Genomic DNA, 17,712 nt, shown 5'->3' with positions numbered 1-17,712 from the left:
GTCTATACTTCCATGAGAAATACTAGTTTTTAATTTTAATCTTTATACAAAATATCAGTAGTATGTCCTAAAGTTGGTGCTCAAGAAAAAGCTCAAGAAATACGCGTTTCGTTTCTGGAATTTATTCCGTTTTGATTTTACCTTACTTAATCCTTTAACTTTTTTTTGGCGTTAAATTTTTTCTTATTTTATAAGAAACTTTTCTGTTATTGTTGACCGACAAAAAACGAATTTGGAGAATATCATGAAAGTTTTTGTAGAAAAACAATATAATTTACTTATATATATAAGTTGGTACTTACCTAAAGATGCATATTGTGCAGCAAGAATCTCCTGGGCAGCCATTAATTCTTGAGCATTACCTTGCCGCATCCCTGCTAACTGAGAAAAGTGCAACCGTTGAAGATACTCTTGTGCAGCCATTTGTGAAGCAGCAAGTGACCACCAAGCTGCTCCTAAAAGATGGCATCAATTGAAACATTCATAAACAAGATTTTTTCAAAATGTTTCTTTGTTCTTCCAAACCTTGCGGTTGTTAGGGCAGTGTAACATTTTCGTCAGTATTGCCACATTTCACAGTGAAAATAAATGAACAAAACTAGCAAAATTAGAAGAAATAATATTCCTGGTCTTTCAAAAATAGTTCAAAATATTGAATTAATGATCCAACAGTTGAAGATAATTTGCTTCAATTAGGTGGGGTGGTTGTACATTGGTGATTATACGAAAAAAAAATACTTTCCCAAAGCATAAATTAATTACTGACATAAGGTGCTAAATATTAGTTTCTCCGACAATTCGACTTTTAAGCATCTGTCGGTTGGCTACAATTTCTCAGTCACAAAGAAATATTTTCATGCAGTCGGCATACCTTAAAGTACCTAGAACACCAAAATAAAATACTTTTTGCCTCCTGGACCTATCTTAGGTCTATTAATATCTGAAAATCACGATTTTCTATGTTTATCTTTTAATTGTTTCAAAATTATTAAATTTTTAGGGGAGTGCCGTATTTTTGTCAGAGTTGCCAAGCTGAAACATGAAAAAGAATATGCAAAAGCGTTTTTTTCTTATTTTACAACTCTTTACGTCAATTCAAAGAGTAGATTTCTTATAGTTCAAACGTTGACAATCTTTTGGTTCCCAAAGAATTGGTGTCGTATATTTTAGCTCATTCTTTTGCAAATTTTTCGACAAGATTTTCTTTTTTTAATTCGACGCCAACTAAAGCAAAAGATTCATTAACGCATATTGAAGTTTTTCATTCAAAACGGAAGTCCCAATTTGTCCTTATTTTTTTTAGAAATAAGTGGTTGTGTTAGGTTTTCACATAATGATTAGAAAATCATATTTCGTTTCATTTTCCTTTTACTAACACAATACAAAACAACACGTTACTCCTGTTTCTAGGGTTGGAGGCGCCTGGGGCAAAATTAATTACACCACCATCCTCTCGATTCAAATATAAGCGTAAAAGTCAAATCAAAGTGGGTTGACACCCCACCCCCCTGTCACTGCTCTTAGAGTAGCAACCCCGGTTAACCCCTCCTCCTTTGAACGGCTCTGACGTTACTTGTCAGAAATATATTGCCGTATATCCTGAAACGTATGTATTTTTACGAAAACGCATTTGTTTGATTAAAGCAACAGACTGTTTCAAAATAAAAAGTTGTTCATTAGTAAATCTAAAAGAGACCCACAAAGTAAACGAAACTTTGTTTCAAACTTGTTTGTGAAAAGAAACAGTCTTAATTTAAAAACTCAACTACTAAAAACCAATTACAAAAAATCTTTGGGTCCCAAACCCAACCATAACAAGTGGTCCCAACCCCAAATCCGCAACTACGTTGGGAGGGGGGCACCCCTCTCCAGGATCCACCACTGACCAGATGGATATTATATTGCACAAGACTGAGCTCGAACTCTAATTACATCCTCTTCCAATTAATGAGCATCTTAGATAGAGGAAGGTTGGAATTAAAGCCGTCACATGCTGAATAAAAATCTCAACTTCGCCCCTTCCCTTGATTTTTAAGACGAATACACCCTTTTGGTACTCAAGGGGATTCCTTCCCTTGGTACCCAAGGGAAAGCATAATAACAAACAAAATGTACAAACCTTGGCCACCCAAAGCAGCAAGTGAATTTGTCTGCGCGGATGAAGTGGACGGTGAAGACATCGAGCTAGAAGTTGCTGCACTGGACATTGGGAAGTGATTCTGTTGATTCCCTCCATAAGAAAGAGAGGTCTGTCCAAATATACCCAAGGGGTCAGGTAACGATCCCATCTGAGGGTATCCACCAAGGAGAGAATGAGCTTTAAAGAGAATTATCAATGTAGTGTTTTCTAATAATATATTTCCTTTTTATATTGTATCTCCATTCTAATGACATATTCTTTCTAATTATATTCCTTTTTTTCTTGTTTTCAAAGGTAGTTACGACCAGCATGAATTATTTACGGGTAGTCCAATTCGGGTTCAATTTTAATTTGATAACATTTTTTTTTACTAAAATCCCAGTGACAAATTCAAAAAATATTTTTCGTGGCTTTCTGTAATTAGTGAACCCAATTAACTTCTTTTAAAGGCAATTCAGTGTGCTATTACATCGATTTAAATTGAAAGTAATATCAATAATTAAAAAAAAGATAGTGCTTAAAAACCAAATAAATTCTATTTGAATGGAACTACAAAAATAAATTACAAGTGTAATTTTAAGATAGAAAGGCCGTTGCATAGTAATTTAAAAATACGGTGAGGTTCAATTTCATGATTCGCAGCCCAAGTCAGTGCCTAACAGTTGAAAAAACGCAAAATATAATTATACACAAAGTACAAAAGATTATGGGGAACTCGTATGCATTAGCTTTAATGACTGTCCTTAGAAAAAGAAACTCCTTGTTTTTTTATTGATTCTTTTCAGGAAGCATTTGAGGATTCTTTTGAAGCACTTATGAGGAGGCAATATAGTTCATTCTTTAGTACTCCGATAATATATATTTGATAATAATCAATAATTAACTAACAATTATTATTAATAATATAATATATTAAGAAACAAATCCATTAGTAATGTTTAATCTAACGAGATAGACAATGCATTTCGATATTTTAGCCTACATGATGCCAGGTAAGGGAAGATGAAGAGGTATATTCCTCAGATCGGTTTTGAATCGCTTTAGCAAATAGCCTCGGATATCCCTCTAACTCAGGTCAAGAATTTTGTAGACCTGTGCTAGACTGAAAAGCTTACCCCCAAGGTAAGCGACCTTTTGTGTCAACAGCCAAAATTGCACATAGCTGAGCTAAGTATGCAAATTTAAGAAATCTGTATTTTCTGTGATTTTGCAGCCTGGACTCAATCAGTAATTTAATGGATGATCTCAGCGTATTTCTCCGTGTTTTGTGTTGGTTAGGTTCGGTTAGGCCAGGGGCACTGCCCAAATATTGTACCCCCTCCCTCTAATGTGCGAATATATAGCCCAAATTATGTTATTATATAAACTAAAGGTTATATGAACGTTCTATTTCATTACAATTAACCTAACTTCAATTCTTGGGTGTGTTTCGTTTGATTAACAACACATCTTAGATACCAATATACAGCTATGAAAACTCGATTTATTTTTGGGACACAGTGCGCGGTAGCGATGCTAGCGGCTGAAGACAGGAAACTGGTATTGGTATCTAATTGGTAACAGGAAACTGGTATCGGTATCTAAGCTGTGTATGCAACAAAACAAAATTGCGCTCCCGCCTATGGTGTTGTAGTACGATCTACGCGTCGGAGCGCGGGCTTGGAGGAGGCGCCAAGTTCAGAGCTCTGTACCAAAAGCTTCTCACGGGCAACATAGGAGGTTTCATAACTGTATTGGTATCTAAGCTGTGATTAACAAGTACCAAATAACAGAATTTTTCTATCAGGATACTGCAACGCTATCTATGAATGTTTCAAATATGCAGTACTTGTAACCAAAGAGTATGAAAAGCTTATAAAAGCTGGAACTTCGGCGATTTAATTTAGGGATTAAAAACTAAAAATGCCAATGATGCGACTACTGTCTAGTGAAATTAGACACTTAATGAAAAATTGGATACCTGAAAAGATTAAACTGGAATTCAACATGCTTAAAGCTGAGATTTTTCTGTAAATGACAACAATCAGCCTTTTTTTGAAAATACTTTCTTAGACCACACTAGCTTCCTATTTACAAGTAAAACGAAATTAAAATTATAGAAAAATGGGCATAATAAATGCGGCAAGACAAAAAAGTATCAATATTTTGGCTTCACATCCAGAACCCTTTATCAACGGAAAAAGAAACTACATTAAACACAACATATAAAGAAAAAAACCACAGATGATAAATGACAGAAAACTTCTATTTTAAAAATTCTAATATAATCATGTTAAACAATATGATAAGCATTATCATATAGGACATTATAAACATGTGAGTTTTTTATCGTTTGCGTTTTTGTTTTGTCTTTTTCTTTATTTGTTTTTCTTAATTTTTTATTATTAGTTTATTGTTTTCTCCCGTTGATAAAGGCTTCCGTACGTGAAGCGAAAGTATTCAGAGTTTTGTCAAAAAAGAGTCAAAAATATTGAAAATTCCTTTTGTTTGTTGTTTGTTCGCCTTGGCCCAATGTGAAATAAAATTAAAATAAAAATAGACTAATAAATAAAAATAAAAATAGAAAATAAATAGAAATAAAAATAGAAAAAATAAAAATAAAAATAGATAAAATAAGAATAAAAAGTGGACAAAGTAAATATAAGGATGATAACTCTATTTATATTCTTATAATTAGAGTTAGTATTTTACTGGGTAACACTAGATCATAGTGGTAGTCCAAATCTAAGAGACGAGCTACCCTTAGAATTACTATATTTTTCAATTAAATTTTACTTAATTAATACTAATTACTAATAATTAATACTACTATTACTACTTAAAACTCATCGCAGGACCAATAAAAAAGAGATAAAGAAATATGAGGGGTGGGCAATTACCTTCTTGTCCCCCCTTTTTTGACGGGATTTGTAAGGGGTGGGTGCATAGTCCCCCCATAGCAGTGATTGGAAATTTTGTATATAAAATATAATAAACCTAAGAGTTTCTTCTTATTAGTCTCCCATAGTCCTTGGGCACAAGGCTGTATCCAGGAAGGGGGCGCATGGAGTTTGAACACCTCTCCTCCTGGAATGTATATTCGACATGTAAAAAACTTAATAAAAATACACATAAACAGTTTGGTGCGTTTTTAGAGTTTTGTACCCCCCCCCCCGAAAAAAAGTCCTGGATACAGCCATGCTCCGGTGTAGGAAAACGAGCTTCTCATATTTTGATCAGTGTTGCAAGGTGGGACAACCTTGCACCATTAGGCACGTTCTGGGGATGGTTTTGCATTAAATCCTTCAAACTGGCGTGTCTTTTAATTGAAAAATTACACTTTATGGGTCATTCTTTCTCAAAAAATGGTTCTTTTGGCATATCTTCGGTGTTATTGCTGAGCTGCCTTATAATAGGCATCTGGTAACACTGGTTTTAATACAGATCAGCTTTATTTTAGAGATCAGGATGACTGATTCTTATAATAAAAGTTGCGAAATCTTTATCTATAAATTTCAGTTGCAAAATTTATGTAAACATAGGTTATAAATCGTTATAAGATTTTGATTTTAAGCAAATATTTATGAAGTAACTGATGACATTTCAGGAAGGCAATCTAGAAAGGCAACTACGAACATTAGTGAAAACCTTTAATTTTAGTACAAGAGTCTTGTAAAGAACTTTCGAATCGTAGAACATATGAGAAAAAGATATTCATACGAAGACTAATATTTATTTCGGCCAAAATTTCAAGGTACCAAAGTCGTAGCTAGAAAAATACTTTCGCAAATAGAAGGTTTTCTAAATTTTAGATCAGTTAAGAAAAACACTAAAATTCCAATTTAAAAATTTTCCATAAACGTTACTATGAAAATTTCTTATATGGTCGGCATCCGGTCAAACAGAAGACTACTAAGTGATTTTGATAAAAGGGTTTGAATTTGACATAAAAAAGGGCATAAAACGAGAATCAAACATGCCTACAAAAAGGGTATAGGAGAAGTCCCCCTCCATGATTTGTCTTAAGGTCAGGCCCTCCCAAAAAAAATTGCAAAGAAAAACCTACACTAGAATTAGCAAAATAGCCGATATTTGGGACACACAAAAATATACTTGATGAAATCAGATCCCTCCTCCAGGTAAAGCCAAATTCTGTATCCAAAAATTTAGGGTATATACTCTGGATAATATATGTTCAGATAAACTTATAGTAGATTAAAGGTAGAGATAAACCTATATTAATAAATAAGACGCATGTTTTGGTATACAAAAATGTTGTCGGCCACCCAGTGCTGCTCCAAACCCCCCACAGAAGTGTCTCTCTAGTCTCTGCTCAGATATCACAACTCAAGAAATCACTACAACATGCAGTAAATCCCGGTTGAGCCGGATTGAGCCGGTTGAATCGGATATTTAAAGGGAGGAAGAACTGGCTTCAGAAGAATTGTAGCTAAGACTGAAAAGCTGTCGAAATGGTCAATTGAAAAAATTTCAATGGACATGGTCAATGGAAAACTCAGTCACTAAATCAGTCGCTACGTATTGCAATAACAGGGTAAAAAGTGTGTGTCTTCAGCGACAATTCTAGTTTTATCCATGGACAACTCTATTGGACTACGTATTTTTCCCCCTTCCCCCACATAATCATGTTTTTGAATTGAAAGGACAATCAAGAGAAAAAATAAGTATAAATGATTATAAAGATTTGGACTTGCAACCAGAGTTGCCAAATTTTTGGTTCATGAATGTGTCCCCTGAGCATCCAAAAATCTGTCTTTTTTAAGCTAAAATGTGTCCTATCTCGAAATCTCAAAACAAATGCTTTGTTTTACCATTTGTATTATTGACCAAAAGAGGCTTTGTAAACCTCTTTCAAAGCGGCCAGTTAACATCAAATATAATGAAAACAAAAACAAATCCAAATAAGACAATCATGAAAAATGACCTAGTGTGGAAGAACGTGTGAATTTCTTACTCTAGAGAAAACCCTTTACTTACACCATCTCTGGCAAAACGTGAATGATAAAAAAAATACCAACAAAAAGCACTTCTTTTGTGAAAAATGAAACTTTTTACCAAAATATACATTCAGTTGAGAAATGTTTGGTTTTATGTCATAAATTTACCAAATGTATCCCCTTTTGCCGTTTTATGTCATTGTTTCCCGGCTCATGAGAATGTGTCCTTTTGACATAAAATGTGTTCAGTTGGCAACCCTGCTTGCAACACATATATGTTATGCCATCTAGTGACATGAATCGTCACTTAGAAATAAAAGAACTTACCAAACAACGCTGTGGCGGGGTCGAACATGCGAGTATTTAACGCAGCTGCTTGTGATGCTGAAAGACCAGTGGGCGGCCATGCTCCAGAATTAATAGCACTTGAATTGACAGTCTTGCTTTTTGAAGAGCTATTTCCAGTCTTTTCGGAAGAATCCATCTTGAGACAAAAATAAATTAAACATTGTAGGAAAACAACAAAGAATTGGAAAAAATTAATAATTTTATTATATAATGGGCAATGTAAATAATCATTAGTTTTAATTCATTTTAAATGGATAACCGTTGAAAAAACTTATGAATGGAAAAGCTAAATAAAACACAAAAGAACTGGTCTATAAATTCCTTTTCGTTACAATTCTTTTAAGCCTAGAGAGCTTAAGCAATTGTGTAGATACAACTACGCTCTAAGCCCACACTAACTATACATGACGTTTAATAAAAAAAAAAGAAAAAAATGGGGGTCATTTTCAGCCAGGTGAAAAAAAAGCGAAAGTGAAAAGCCGAAACAGATATTTCGGCAAGGATATCTCCAAAGCCGTTTTCAATGATCAACACAAAAACACACGCACACACAAAAATATGTAAGTATATGTAGATATATGTAAATATCTTTGTATTTTGATAGGAATTTTCGACAGACTATACTTACCTGTCGAAAACCATGTATGGTCCGCATAAAAATATAGAAAATATACATTTTGACCTCAGCTGACGAACAAAGCTCAAGCGACTCTGCCCTTTGTTTAAGCTAACTTCTGCAGCGATTTAATGCAAAAAAAAACAGTCATTAGGATAAGCTAATTGGTGTCAACGGTAAGTATCAATTTGGTAAGCACCTTAATAAGTACCAATTTTTTAGGTACCGGTGGGCCTGCCACCAGCCAAAGGGCGGGGTAAATTTTCCATGCCAAGAAAATCTTGATTCCCAGAAGTGGTGTCGTATGTGATGTAACTAAGGGAGCATCCTGGGGGCTGGGGTTTAGGCCCAAATTTATTTATTCATTTCATTTCTTTCATTTATTCATTTCAGATTTATTCGTTTATACTCAAATTCATTGGTTACCATTAAACAATAAAATCAGTACACAAAGACGGATTTACAAAAGAGATAAAAATACAACATTACAAAGTTAATCAAACAAATAATATAATATTTAAAATACTGAACAACATTCATATACATACTACTAGCCATTTGAGGCCAGTGTAGATACGCACACTCCTCCTCCCTATTCCATGAAAAGCTTCACTATTTACTCCCCCCATGAAGATCGACTTCCTTTTGATATTTCCTTATGACGTCTTCCCACCTAATTTCAAGACGTCCCGCTTTCCGTTTGGCCACAGCTGGATTGTGAAAAAAAAGAACTTTGGCAATCTGCCATTAAAACGTAGCGCAAATATCTTAATCTTTCTGTCATTACAGCCCTAGAAAGTGCGATCGATCCACAGTTTCCATACAACCTATTTGTTTGATATATATCCGCTCAAACGAGTACTTAAACCATTCTTAGACAATTCCTCTGGAAAACATCTGAGCTGTTTTTGGAGCAGCGATGTCGATCTGAGAAAAATTAAAATTGAAACAGAAAACAAATTTGGAGAAACATACAAAGAAATGTTTATACATCTCATTAAGCAAAATTACTACCAAAATATTAGTGCTTACTATGTGTATTGAAAAAAAATGATTAGATTTGACAGGTATATGATTTCGGGGATGACACACCCAGTATTTCTGGGGCAAGGGTCGTAAATTAGGCAAATTGTCATTCGTGGGCATGGCTGATCTTGGGTGTCCGATTGGCTCAAAATTTGAAGGGATTGTTCTCCGGGTCTAGAGGTACACGTGTTTTATTGATGGCAGGGTGATAGGAGACCCAAAAATCGGCCTTGATCAGTTTGAAAATTATAGCCAAAAGCCCTTGAGTCAAGAGGAACCTAATAGACCAAAAAAAAAGTTTCTAATACACCCCAATGCAGAAGGAGAAATAATAAAAAATATTATTTCCCCGAAAACAGGGCACGACAAAGGACCAAAAAGAGCCAACAATCTTTCTCTGAACATGTTTAAGTCATTGGGTCAATGGATCCCCAATTCACAAAGGAAATTCAAAAACACTGCTTCAAAAAAAAAAAAAAAAAAAAAAAAAAAAAAAAGAAAAAAAAAAAAAAAAGTGCTTCGGCTTAAAATGAAGTCTTAGAAAGAGCCAGCACACGCTTTTTTTGAACACTTCGAAATTAAAACTATACACCCCCAGTCAAGTGGATCCTAATGCATGAGAAAAAAAATATTTGGGAGCACGGTTTTCCCTCAAAATTGCAGCCAAAACACTTTTTTTCGAATGGGCTTGAAACTTTCAAATATCGTTTCCTGGGCTAAGGGGACCCCACATTGTGGTTTCGGAAGGAAGGGCGGTAAGGGGCACGGGAATTCGCCAAAAACTGTGCTGTCCCTCATCAGTTTTGAACTTTGTATTCGTAAATCTGGTATAAAGGGAACAACTATAAAAATATGTTTAGTTTGAGGACATGCTTACTCTAAAAAAGAAGCCCAAAAAGGGTCAAAAACTTTTTTTCTGATCAACTCTAAACTGAGTTGGGGAGATCTTTAATTTATATGAAAAATATTTAGAGATGAGATACTTTTTCTTGGCCTGGGCTATGAGGATCATACGCATTCTTTTTTGGGGAGAGGGGGATTCGGAGACCCAAAATGAAAAGAGAAACTTGATACCCTTGACAAGTTTTAAAATCACAATCGTAAGTCCCTGGAACAAACGGAACCTATTGCAAAAAGAAATTTACTAGGCCGAAGGGGTACCATAAAAGAGGCAAAATGTATTTTTTTTTCCCAAAAGAACATTTGGAAAACCACAGACAGGTCTTTTTCGCGCGGTTTTAAAGCTACACTTAGACAGGGCTCTGAGAACCTTATTAAAGCTGAAAAAATTGGAAAAAAATAGGGTTTCTTGACAGGGCTTAATACTTTTCCGACATAGTACATCCATGTCTGTTCAAATGTGAGGTGCTCTTGGAATATGCCTTAGATATGCTTCACTTAAATGAAAGCTATAAAATTCTCTATTTCTGTAAAAATAACTTAACCTGGAGCTGTGGCAACTTTAATTTACGATGCAACGCTGAACTTATCCCTGTCCTAAATCTTAACTACTAAACAAATTAATTCAGTAAGTACTAGCAAAAAATTTTCATTTCAAGAAAGCAAACATAATTTGTAAAGGCAAACATTTTTCACAATATTTTTTAAAAACAAGTAGGCTACCGTTTAATTAGAGCTAAAAACCTTAACGTGAAGAGCAAGGTATTGATGAGGGACGAAACTTATTCGTATAAAGACTTTTAGAAAAAAATCGTCGGCGTTAATAATCTATGATATCACATAGGCAAGGGGCAAGGGCCTAAAAAGAAGGAAGTCACTCTTTGTTCACATATAGATTTTATATTAGAAATAATGGCGGGCATGCTTATGAAAAAAAAAACTTAGCTGGATTAGTAAAGTTCAATAAGAAGCTGTAAAGATCAGAACTTTCTCAATAAAATTTTGCTTTTGAAGAAAACCGTTAAAAGCTAGTACCGTATCAAAATCAGTGTAAAACGCACAAAGACACAGAAATCCTTTTAATAGAAATGCCAGTCTTGATGAAAACCTTAACAAATTCTCCGATCCACCATTCTTTTTGAACTTCAAGCCCCTATGGGATACAGAATCTATCAAACAGTTCGTGGTAACGAGCTGGTAAGGAGTGACGCGGCTCAATAGCAACTAAAACTCTAAAAACGGAATTTTTATACCAATAGATATATCAAAGATTCGGCTTATTATGCTGATTCTAAACGTATAAAAAGGCTACGAGCCTGAAAAACATTGTTTAATTTTCAAAAATTGGGAAATACTCCCCAAAAGTCAAAAAGTCACACCATCATGATTTTACGTATCAGAGAACCATACTGCAGAGGTTTCAAGCTCCTATCTTAAAAAAATGTGTTTTTTGCATTTTTTGCTAGAAGAAAGATCACGGATGCGTGTTTATTTGGGTTTTTTTCAGGGGCGGTCGCATCAGCCCATTGGTCCTAGAATACCAGTAGAGGGCTCTTTCGAACAGAAACTTAAAGTTTTAATGTTATTTTTGACCAAAAAATTGGAGGGCACCTAGGCCCCTCCAACGCCCTTTTCCCCAAAATCTTCCGATCACGATTTAGAGATAGCCATTGAAAGGCCTAATAACTATGCATTGGAGAAGACACAACCCACCCCTGGGATATGGTATTTAAGTTATAAATTTTTATTTGTCTACAATATTTGTTATCAGGATGTATGTATACATTTTTCAGATGGGGGGGGGGGTGTTCTTGGAAGATTCGGGGGGGTGTTCTTGGAAGATTTTCCATAGAGAGAATTTTTTATATGGAGGGAAGTTTCCAGAGGGTGAACTTTTCAGGTGAAATTTTACATTGGGGGAATTTACCATAATTCCTATATAAAACTCTTTTTATTTGTCTTTCTTTCTCTTCGCCGACTCAATTTTACGAATGCAGATGTTAAGGATAATTGTCCGGGGTATATTTTCACCGAGACTGACTTGTCTAGAGGATATTTCCGTAGGGACAAAGGATTTTTCCATGGAATTGGAGCCAGATTTTTGCACTATTTAAAAAAAAAGATCAGAAATTAAATAAAAAAAGTTTTTTTCAACAGAAGGCAAGGAGCAACATTAAAAACTTGAAACGAACAGAAATTATTACGTAAGTGAGGGAGGTTGCCCCTCTTCGAGACTTCGCTTTTTACGCTATCATTTAGATTTTGTCCCAATTCTTTAAGAACGACTCCTGAAACACAAGAGCAGTTTAATTAGAACAATAAGAACCTTTTTAATTCACACCCAAGAAGAAAGGTAAATCGAATGATACCAGCTTATCAGAATTGCGGGTCTGCAGTTTTGCGGGTGCTTTGGGAAATAAGTTGGAACTTTCAGGGGGATGAGGTGGAGGGGAGGAGGCAATTGAACCCTGAATATTAATTTAGAGGATATGACAGATTTATACGGCAAAATATCTACCTAACGTTTCTACACTAAAATCTTTAAGATTTTCAATAAAAAAAAGTTTGTTAAACTGAAAGTAAAAAGCAAAATTACAACTCAAAACGAACAGAAATTATTTCTTATATGAAGGAGTTGCCCCCTTCTCAATACCTTGCTCTTCACGTTAAGATTTTTGGCACTTTTAATAAAGCTTCCTATTGTAATTAAACGGTACTTGTATTTCAGGAGTCATTCTGAAAGAATTGGGACATAATTCAAACTTTAGCGTAAAGAGCGAGGTATTGACGAGGGGCTACCCCTCCCCCTCATATACCTAATAATTTCTGATCATTTTAAGTTTTAATGTTGCTCCTTACTTTCAGTTGAAAACAACTTCTTTTATTTAATTTCTGATCCTGTTTCAAATAATGGCGGTAAATCTGGCTAACCCTCCATAAAAATTCCCTCCCCTCACGGGAACTCCTCAGTGTAAAGTTCATCCTGCTTAAAACACACCACCCCCCGTAAAATTCCCCTCCGGATATTTCCGTCCTCACAAAAAATCCCCCCTCCGTAAAAATTTTTGCGGATGATCCGGCCCGAAAAATTTCCTTAGTATACTTTCATTAGAAAAACCTTATTATCTAATTTTTGGTTCCGATCACTCCGGAAGTCCCCCCTTCCGTAGAATTTTGGTCGCTTAAAAAGGGTACTGGAGCTTTTAATTTCTGCTCGAATACACCTTCTCCCGATCTTCTAGGACCATTAGTTCAATATGATCACCCCTGGAAAAAAAAAACACGCATCAGTGATGTTCCTTCTAGCAAAAATACAACATTCCACAGCTTGAAACTTCTACAGTAGGATCCTCTGATACGCTGAATCTGTAAGATTCCTGACTTTTAGGGTGTTTCTCCCCATTTCTGAAAATAAGGTAAATTTTCTCAGGCTCATAGCTTTTGGTATGTAACAAGAACTTGATGAATCTTATATGTTTGAAATCAGCATAATATACCAATTCTTTTGATGTATCTTTTAACATAAAATTTCCATTTTTTTAGAGTTTCGGTTACTATTGAGCCGAGCCTCCCCTTACTTACAGTTCGCTACCACGAACTGTTTGACATAGAATGTGTTGATAGTTAAGAAACAAGGGAAATCAAAAGACAGTAAATTTTTCAAGGTTATCAAAACAGAGTATCTGCAATATCCCTGGAACAGCTTAAGGGTTAAATTGAAAGTTTCAGGGACTGCTTTGATTGGGAGGGGGTGAAGATGACAGGTTAGCTGGGGAACAGCCAACCTGTGGGTTGGCTGTTCCCCAATGTATATTTTTATTGCCCATACCTGCATTACTAACAATGCTATTTAGGTAGATGGGACTACCCACCCAGTCCATTCCCTCAGTGCCTAACATCATCTCTTCGTCCGTTTATTTTACGGAAACTTTTACCATTTAGATGACGTGCAGTTAGTTGGAAAGCTACTGAAGCCACGTCCATAAACGATCTGATTCGTTGAGATGGGCGGAGTGAAACTGGGTAGAAATCTATTGGGGACTAAGTGAAATCCGCGAGGAATAAGAATTCCCTAGGGATGACAATCTAGAGATTGTACCAATATATTGGCCACCAATCATTTATTAATAGGCGAAACATAGGCGGGAGAGGTAGCAGCTGCATAATTTTTTAGTAATTTATCAATGTTTTTAGCTGGGACACTAAAAGCATCTGTTTGTGTCTAAGTCTAGGAGAGTTTATCTTCACGTTTAATACCTTATCTTTCTAAGCCTTTGCTGTGTACCTGACCCTAAACACACCAAGTGTCTGCATTTAGTACACACGAAAACCCGAGACACATGCCCTAGAAAGGGGAGGTATTAGAGTTAGGTGGAAATTCATTCCTTCAAAAATGATGATTCAAAAATGTATAATCGATCTACGAAGACTGTTTGGACCTATATTAGAGAGGTCCTATAATCACGGTGAGACAGACAGAATTATCCCTTCATTTATATATGTCTAGAAACCTACCCCCACCCCTCTAACCAAATGTTCGCACAGATAGGAGTAAGCAGCATTTTAGTATACTATTAGCACATAAAGGAACAAATAGAACACCACACACTTAACTAGATATTTAACACTTTATAGATATTTAACATAGATATATTAACACTTAACTAGATATTTAATATATCTCTCTATCTTTCTAGCGAGTTTTACTGTACAGGAAGGCATTCAGCGTAGCTTAAATGTCAACAATAAGAGACTAAAGAAAGTAAATGTCTCTTAAGATCATCAGGAATAGCAAGGACATAATATTTTCTACGTCGTACTTAGAGAGACACGAAGGGGTGGTTGCCAGACTTGGAAAGAGGAGTTTTAAATCAATACCATAGAACTTATTCATCAACAAAAGATCTCAGGTCCACAGCAAAGAGCCTTTTACTTAGAAATAACAAAAGTCTCTCTCTCTCTGAGTTTTTCGATATCTCCTCGTGTTACAGATAATGCTAGAGAAAATCTAAATCAATAATCGATTTTTGAATTGTGTCCTATAGCCGTAAGGGATGTTATACCCCTCGGTTAGGTAGACTGGTAATTATCATTGGTCATAAATTGTTCAGATGTGCCGAGTCGTAAGAATTTGACGAATAAATAAACAACAAAGATATTGCTATTTATATAATTTTTTAGTGAATTAGTCAATCATGCAGCTTACATTAACAACTTTGCTTCTTAGATAATTTATTAATTGCCGTATTTATAAAGCATACAGTATAAATTAAAAAGCGAGTAGAACATCATATTTGTGTTTTGCATTAAGTTGAATGTATGAATAAATAAATACTTAACGCAAATTTCAATTAATATTTACAAATTGCGTGGTACGATAGCTGTGTTCAGGAAACGGATATACAAAATTATACTTTATTGACATAGGCTATGTATTTTACGATTACGATTAGCAAAGCCACATCACAAAGCAATATTTCTCAGACTATATATCCTATGCCCCCACCTCCCACGAAAAAATGAAACATCGTAACATTTAACCTATTTAGCCTTGGGCCACATGCTCCTTTTATATGCTCTGTTCTCTTATTTGGTCGCGGAAGCGAATTTAGCCTAGTGAGTATGTATATGAAAGTGATGATACATCATAGACGTTAATCTTGCGGATTTTCAGTTGCTTGCGATTTCGGACATTTTCCCCGCAACGAAGCATTCACACAGACTAGTAGCCTATGAACTACTGCTGATTCCTGAGACAACCTTTGTTTATATGTTCTCTCTTACACCTTTCCTACGCTTATTTTATCTTACTCTTTTTTAGTTATGGTTTAGTTTTTAACTTTTTCACTTTCTGACATTTTGCCGCTTTTTTTTTTTACTAATGAATGGCTTTGCCTTTCTGATTTTATTGTTTTTGACCTCGTTTAGCCAGTTTTTTAGTTGTTGTGCTATTTTTATGAATTTTTTTGTTTTATGACTCCGAAACGCGAATTCAGTCCTTCGGAGCTTGTGATAGTCATTTTTTGAAATTAAAAATCTTATCTTATATCGAATGGCACAATGGTTATATCTTTTTTTGGTATTTTGGGCCGTTTATCCCTGATTTTCAGAGAGTTTTCCAAGCAATCAAGACTCAACAAAGTGCTTCAAACTAAATGTTAAGATCTTGAAAAGTCGATTGAAGTCAATCGATTTGGATTCTCCACTGCTCGTAGCAAAATCAGAGCCACCTCACTCAATTTCACCATATAACACACGCGGTTTTCCTCAAATTTCATACAATTCTTGAAATTTATACTGTTTTGATGAATTTCAATAGTGTTTTCAACTGGGGAAAGGGTATGTCCTCTCGCTAGAGTTAGAAAAATTCCTTTTCTGGGGGTATTTACATTAAAAAATCCTTTTTGGGTATTTTTACTTGAAAAATTGAATAAAAAAATGTGTCCCCCCCCCCTAGATGTCCCTTTTGGGTATTTTCATTGGAAGAACAGAAGATATAATCCCGCCCCTTAGATTTTGAAAAATAAATTCACACCTCTGTTCCAACAAACCCCCGAATACATTTATGTGTACGTGTCAGATTACATGTGTGCACTCCCGTTTACGGGGTAGTACAAAATTGGGTAGCAATTTTTATTTATGTTTTATTTGTGGGTAGGAATTTCATTTGTCAGTAAATTTTCACACATTAAAGCTCATTTGTCTTTAAAATTCAAATATCATCAGCGACAAATGTTCTGAAAACTTTCGCTCGTTACATTTTAGTTATAGTGGTTTATCAACAAAATATTTTCAAAGATAGCTGATTGTCAGAATCAAAGCGGATGTTAGGAACAACCTGAATGTATTCATAAAAATGCACACTATCCGCCTCATATTATACACACAGTCTACCCGTCCAATAAGCCGAATGACATGGTCGGAAATACACTTGGGTTTTTCAATACCCTAAATGCTTTTAACTTCAGACAAAGAATCTCAAAGCTATGAGAACGCCAAAGAAATTGAAATATTTTGTGTTCATACCGTAACTTCAATATCACAGTATCAGATTGAGAATAGTGATTATGGCTAATAATATGCTGACCAGAAGTGCTAGCTAAGTCATCCAAACTCAAAATATTTTCTTTGCAAACCAGGTTTTGGGTCAGCAGACACATAATTAGTCGTAATTGACACTGCTTCATTAATTTGTAAAATCTGTAAAATAGCTATCTGTGTTTCTTCCTTGGCGTATCCTTGTTCCAAATTACGGGACCAAATTTCATTACGTTTCATGTAGCCTACTACCTTCTAAAAAAAACTGTTTTGCAGTGAATGTGTTTTGATTTTGGACGACTTGGTAACACGAAAGTTGATTTCACCAAGAAAAGAGGCATATTATAGTAAGTTGCAATCGGTGGAAGAAAGTTCCCTTGAAACGATGGTTAGGTATAAAATAGGGTAACAAACTAAAGCAAGTCAAACATGCCACCTGAAAAGCTGGGGGACGGGTTAGGGTACTTTATGAAACATGTGGAGAGCTCATTAAGATGTCGTTTTAGCCTAAACAGAAAGGGAACAAATTCAAACCTTGGCTGACCACAGGTTCATGTATTTATCAAACAAGAAAAGCTATATGTATTAATTAATATGCGTTAATTAATATTTTATAATATGTATTAATATATAAAACTAATATGTATTAATTTGTATAGCTTTCTTCACATTTGTGACACTATATCATATGGGTGTAAATTGAAAAT

The 17,712-nt window shown here is 35.0% G+C and overlaps 1 protein-coding gene across 1 annotated transcript in view; it reads right to left on the bottom strand.

The window, feature by feature from the left end:
- LOC136037890 (bromodomain adjacent to zinc finger domain protein 2B-like) overlaps window positions 1-17,712 on the bottom strand; it is a 152,001-nt gene that overhangs the window by 121,041 nt on the left and 13,248 nt on the right. Inside the window, 3 exon segments of the mRNA XM_065720745.1 lie at window positions 303-455; window positions 2,120-2,317; window positions 7,405-7,561. Of these exon segments, the coding sequence (XP_065576817.1) occupies window positions 303-455; window positions 2,120-2,317; window positions 7,405-7,561 (508 nt within the window).

Source organism: Artemia franciscana, chromosome 17 (genome assembly GCF_032884065.1).
Source record: "Artemia franciscana chromosome 17, ASM3288406v1, whole genome shotgun sequence".
NCBI classification, from domain to species: Eukaryota; Metazoa; Arthropoda; class Branchiopoda; order Anostraca; family Artemiidae; genus Artemia; species Artemia franciscana.
Note: the sequence above shows the minus strand (reverse complement) of the source record. Positions and strands in the feature narration are given on the sequence as shown.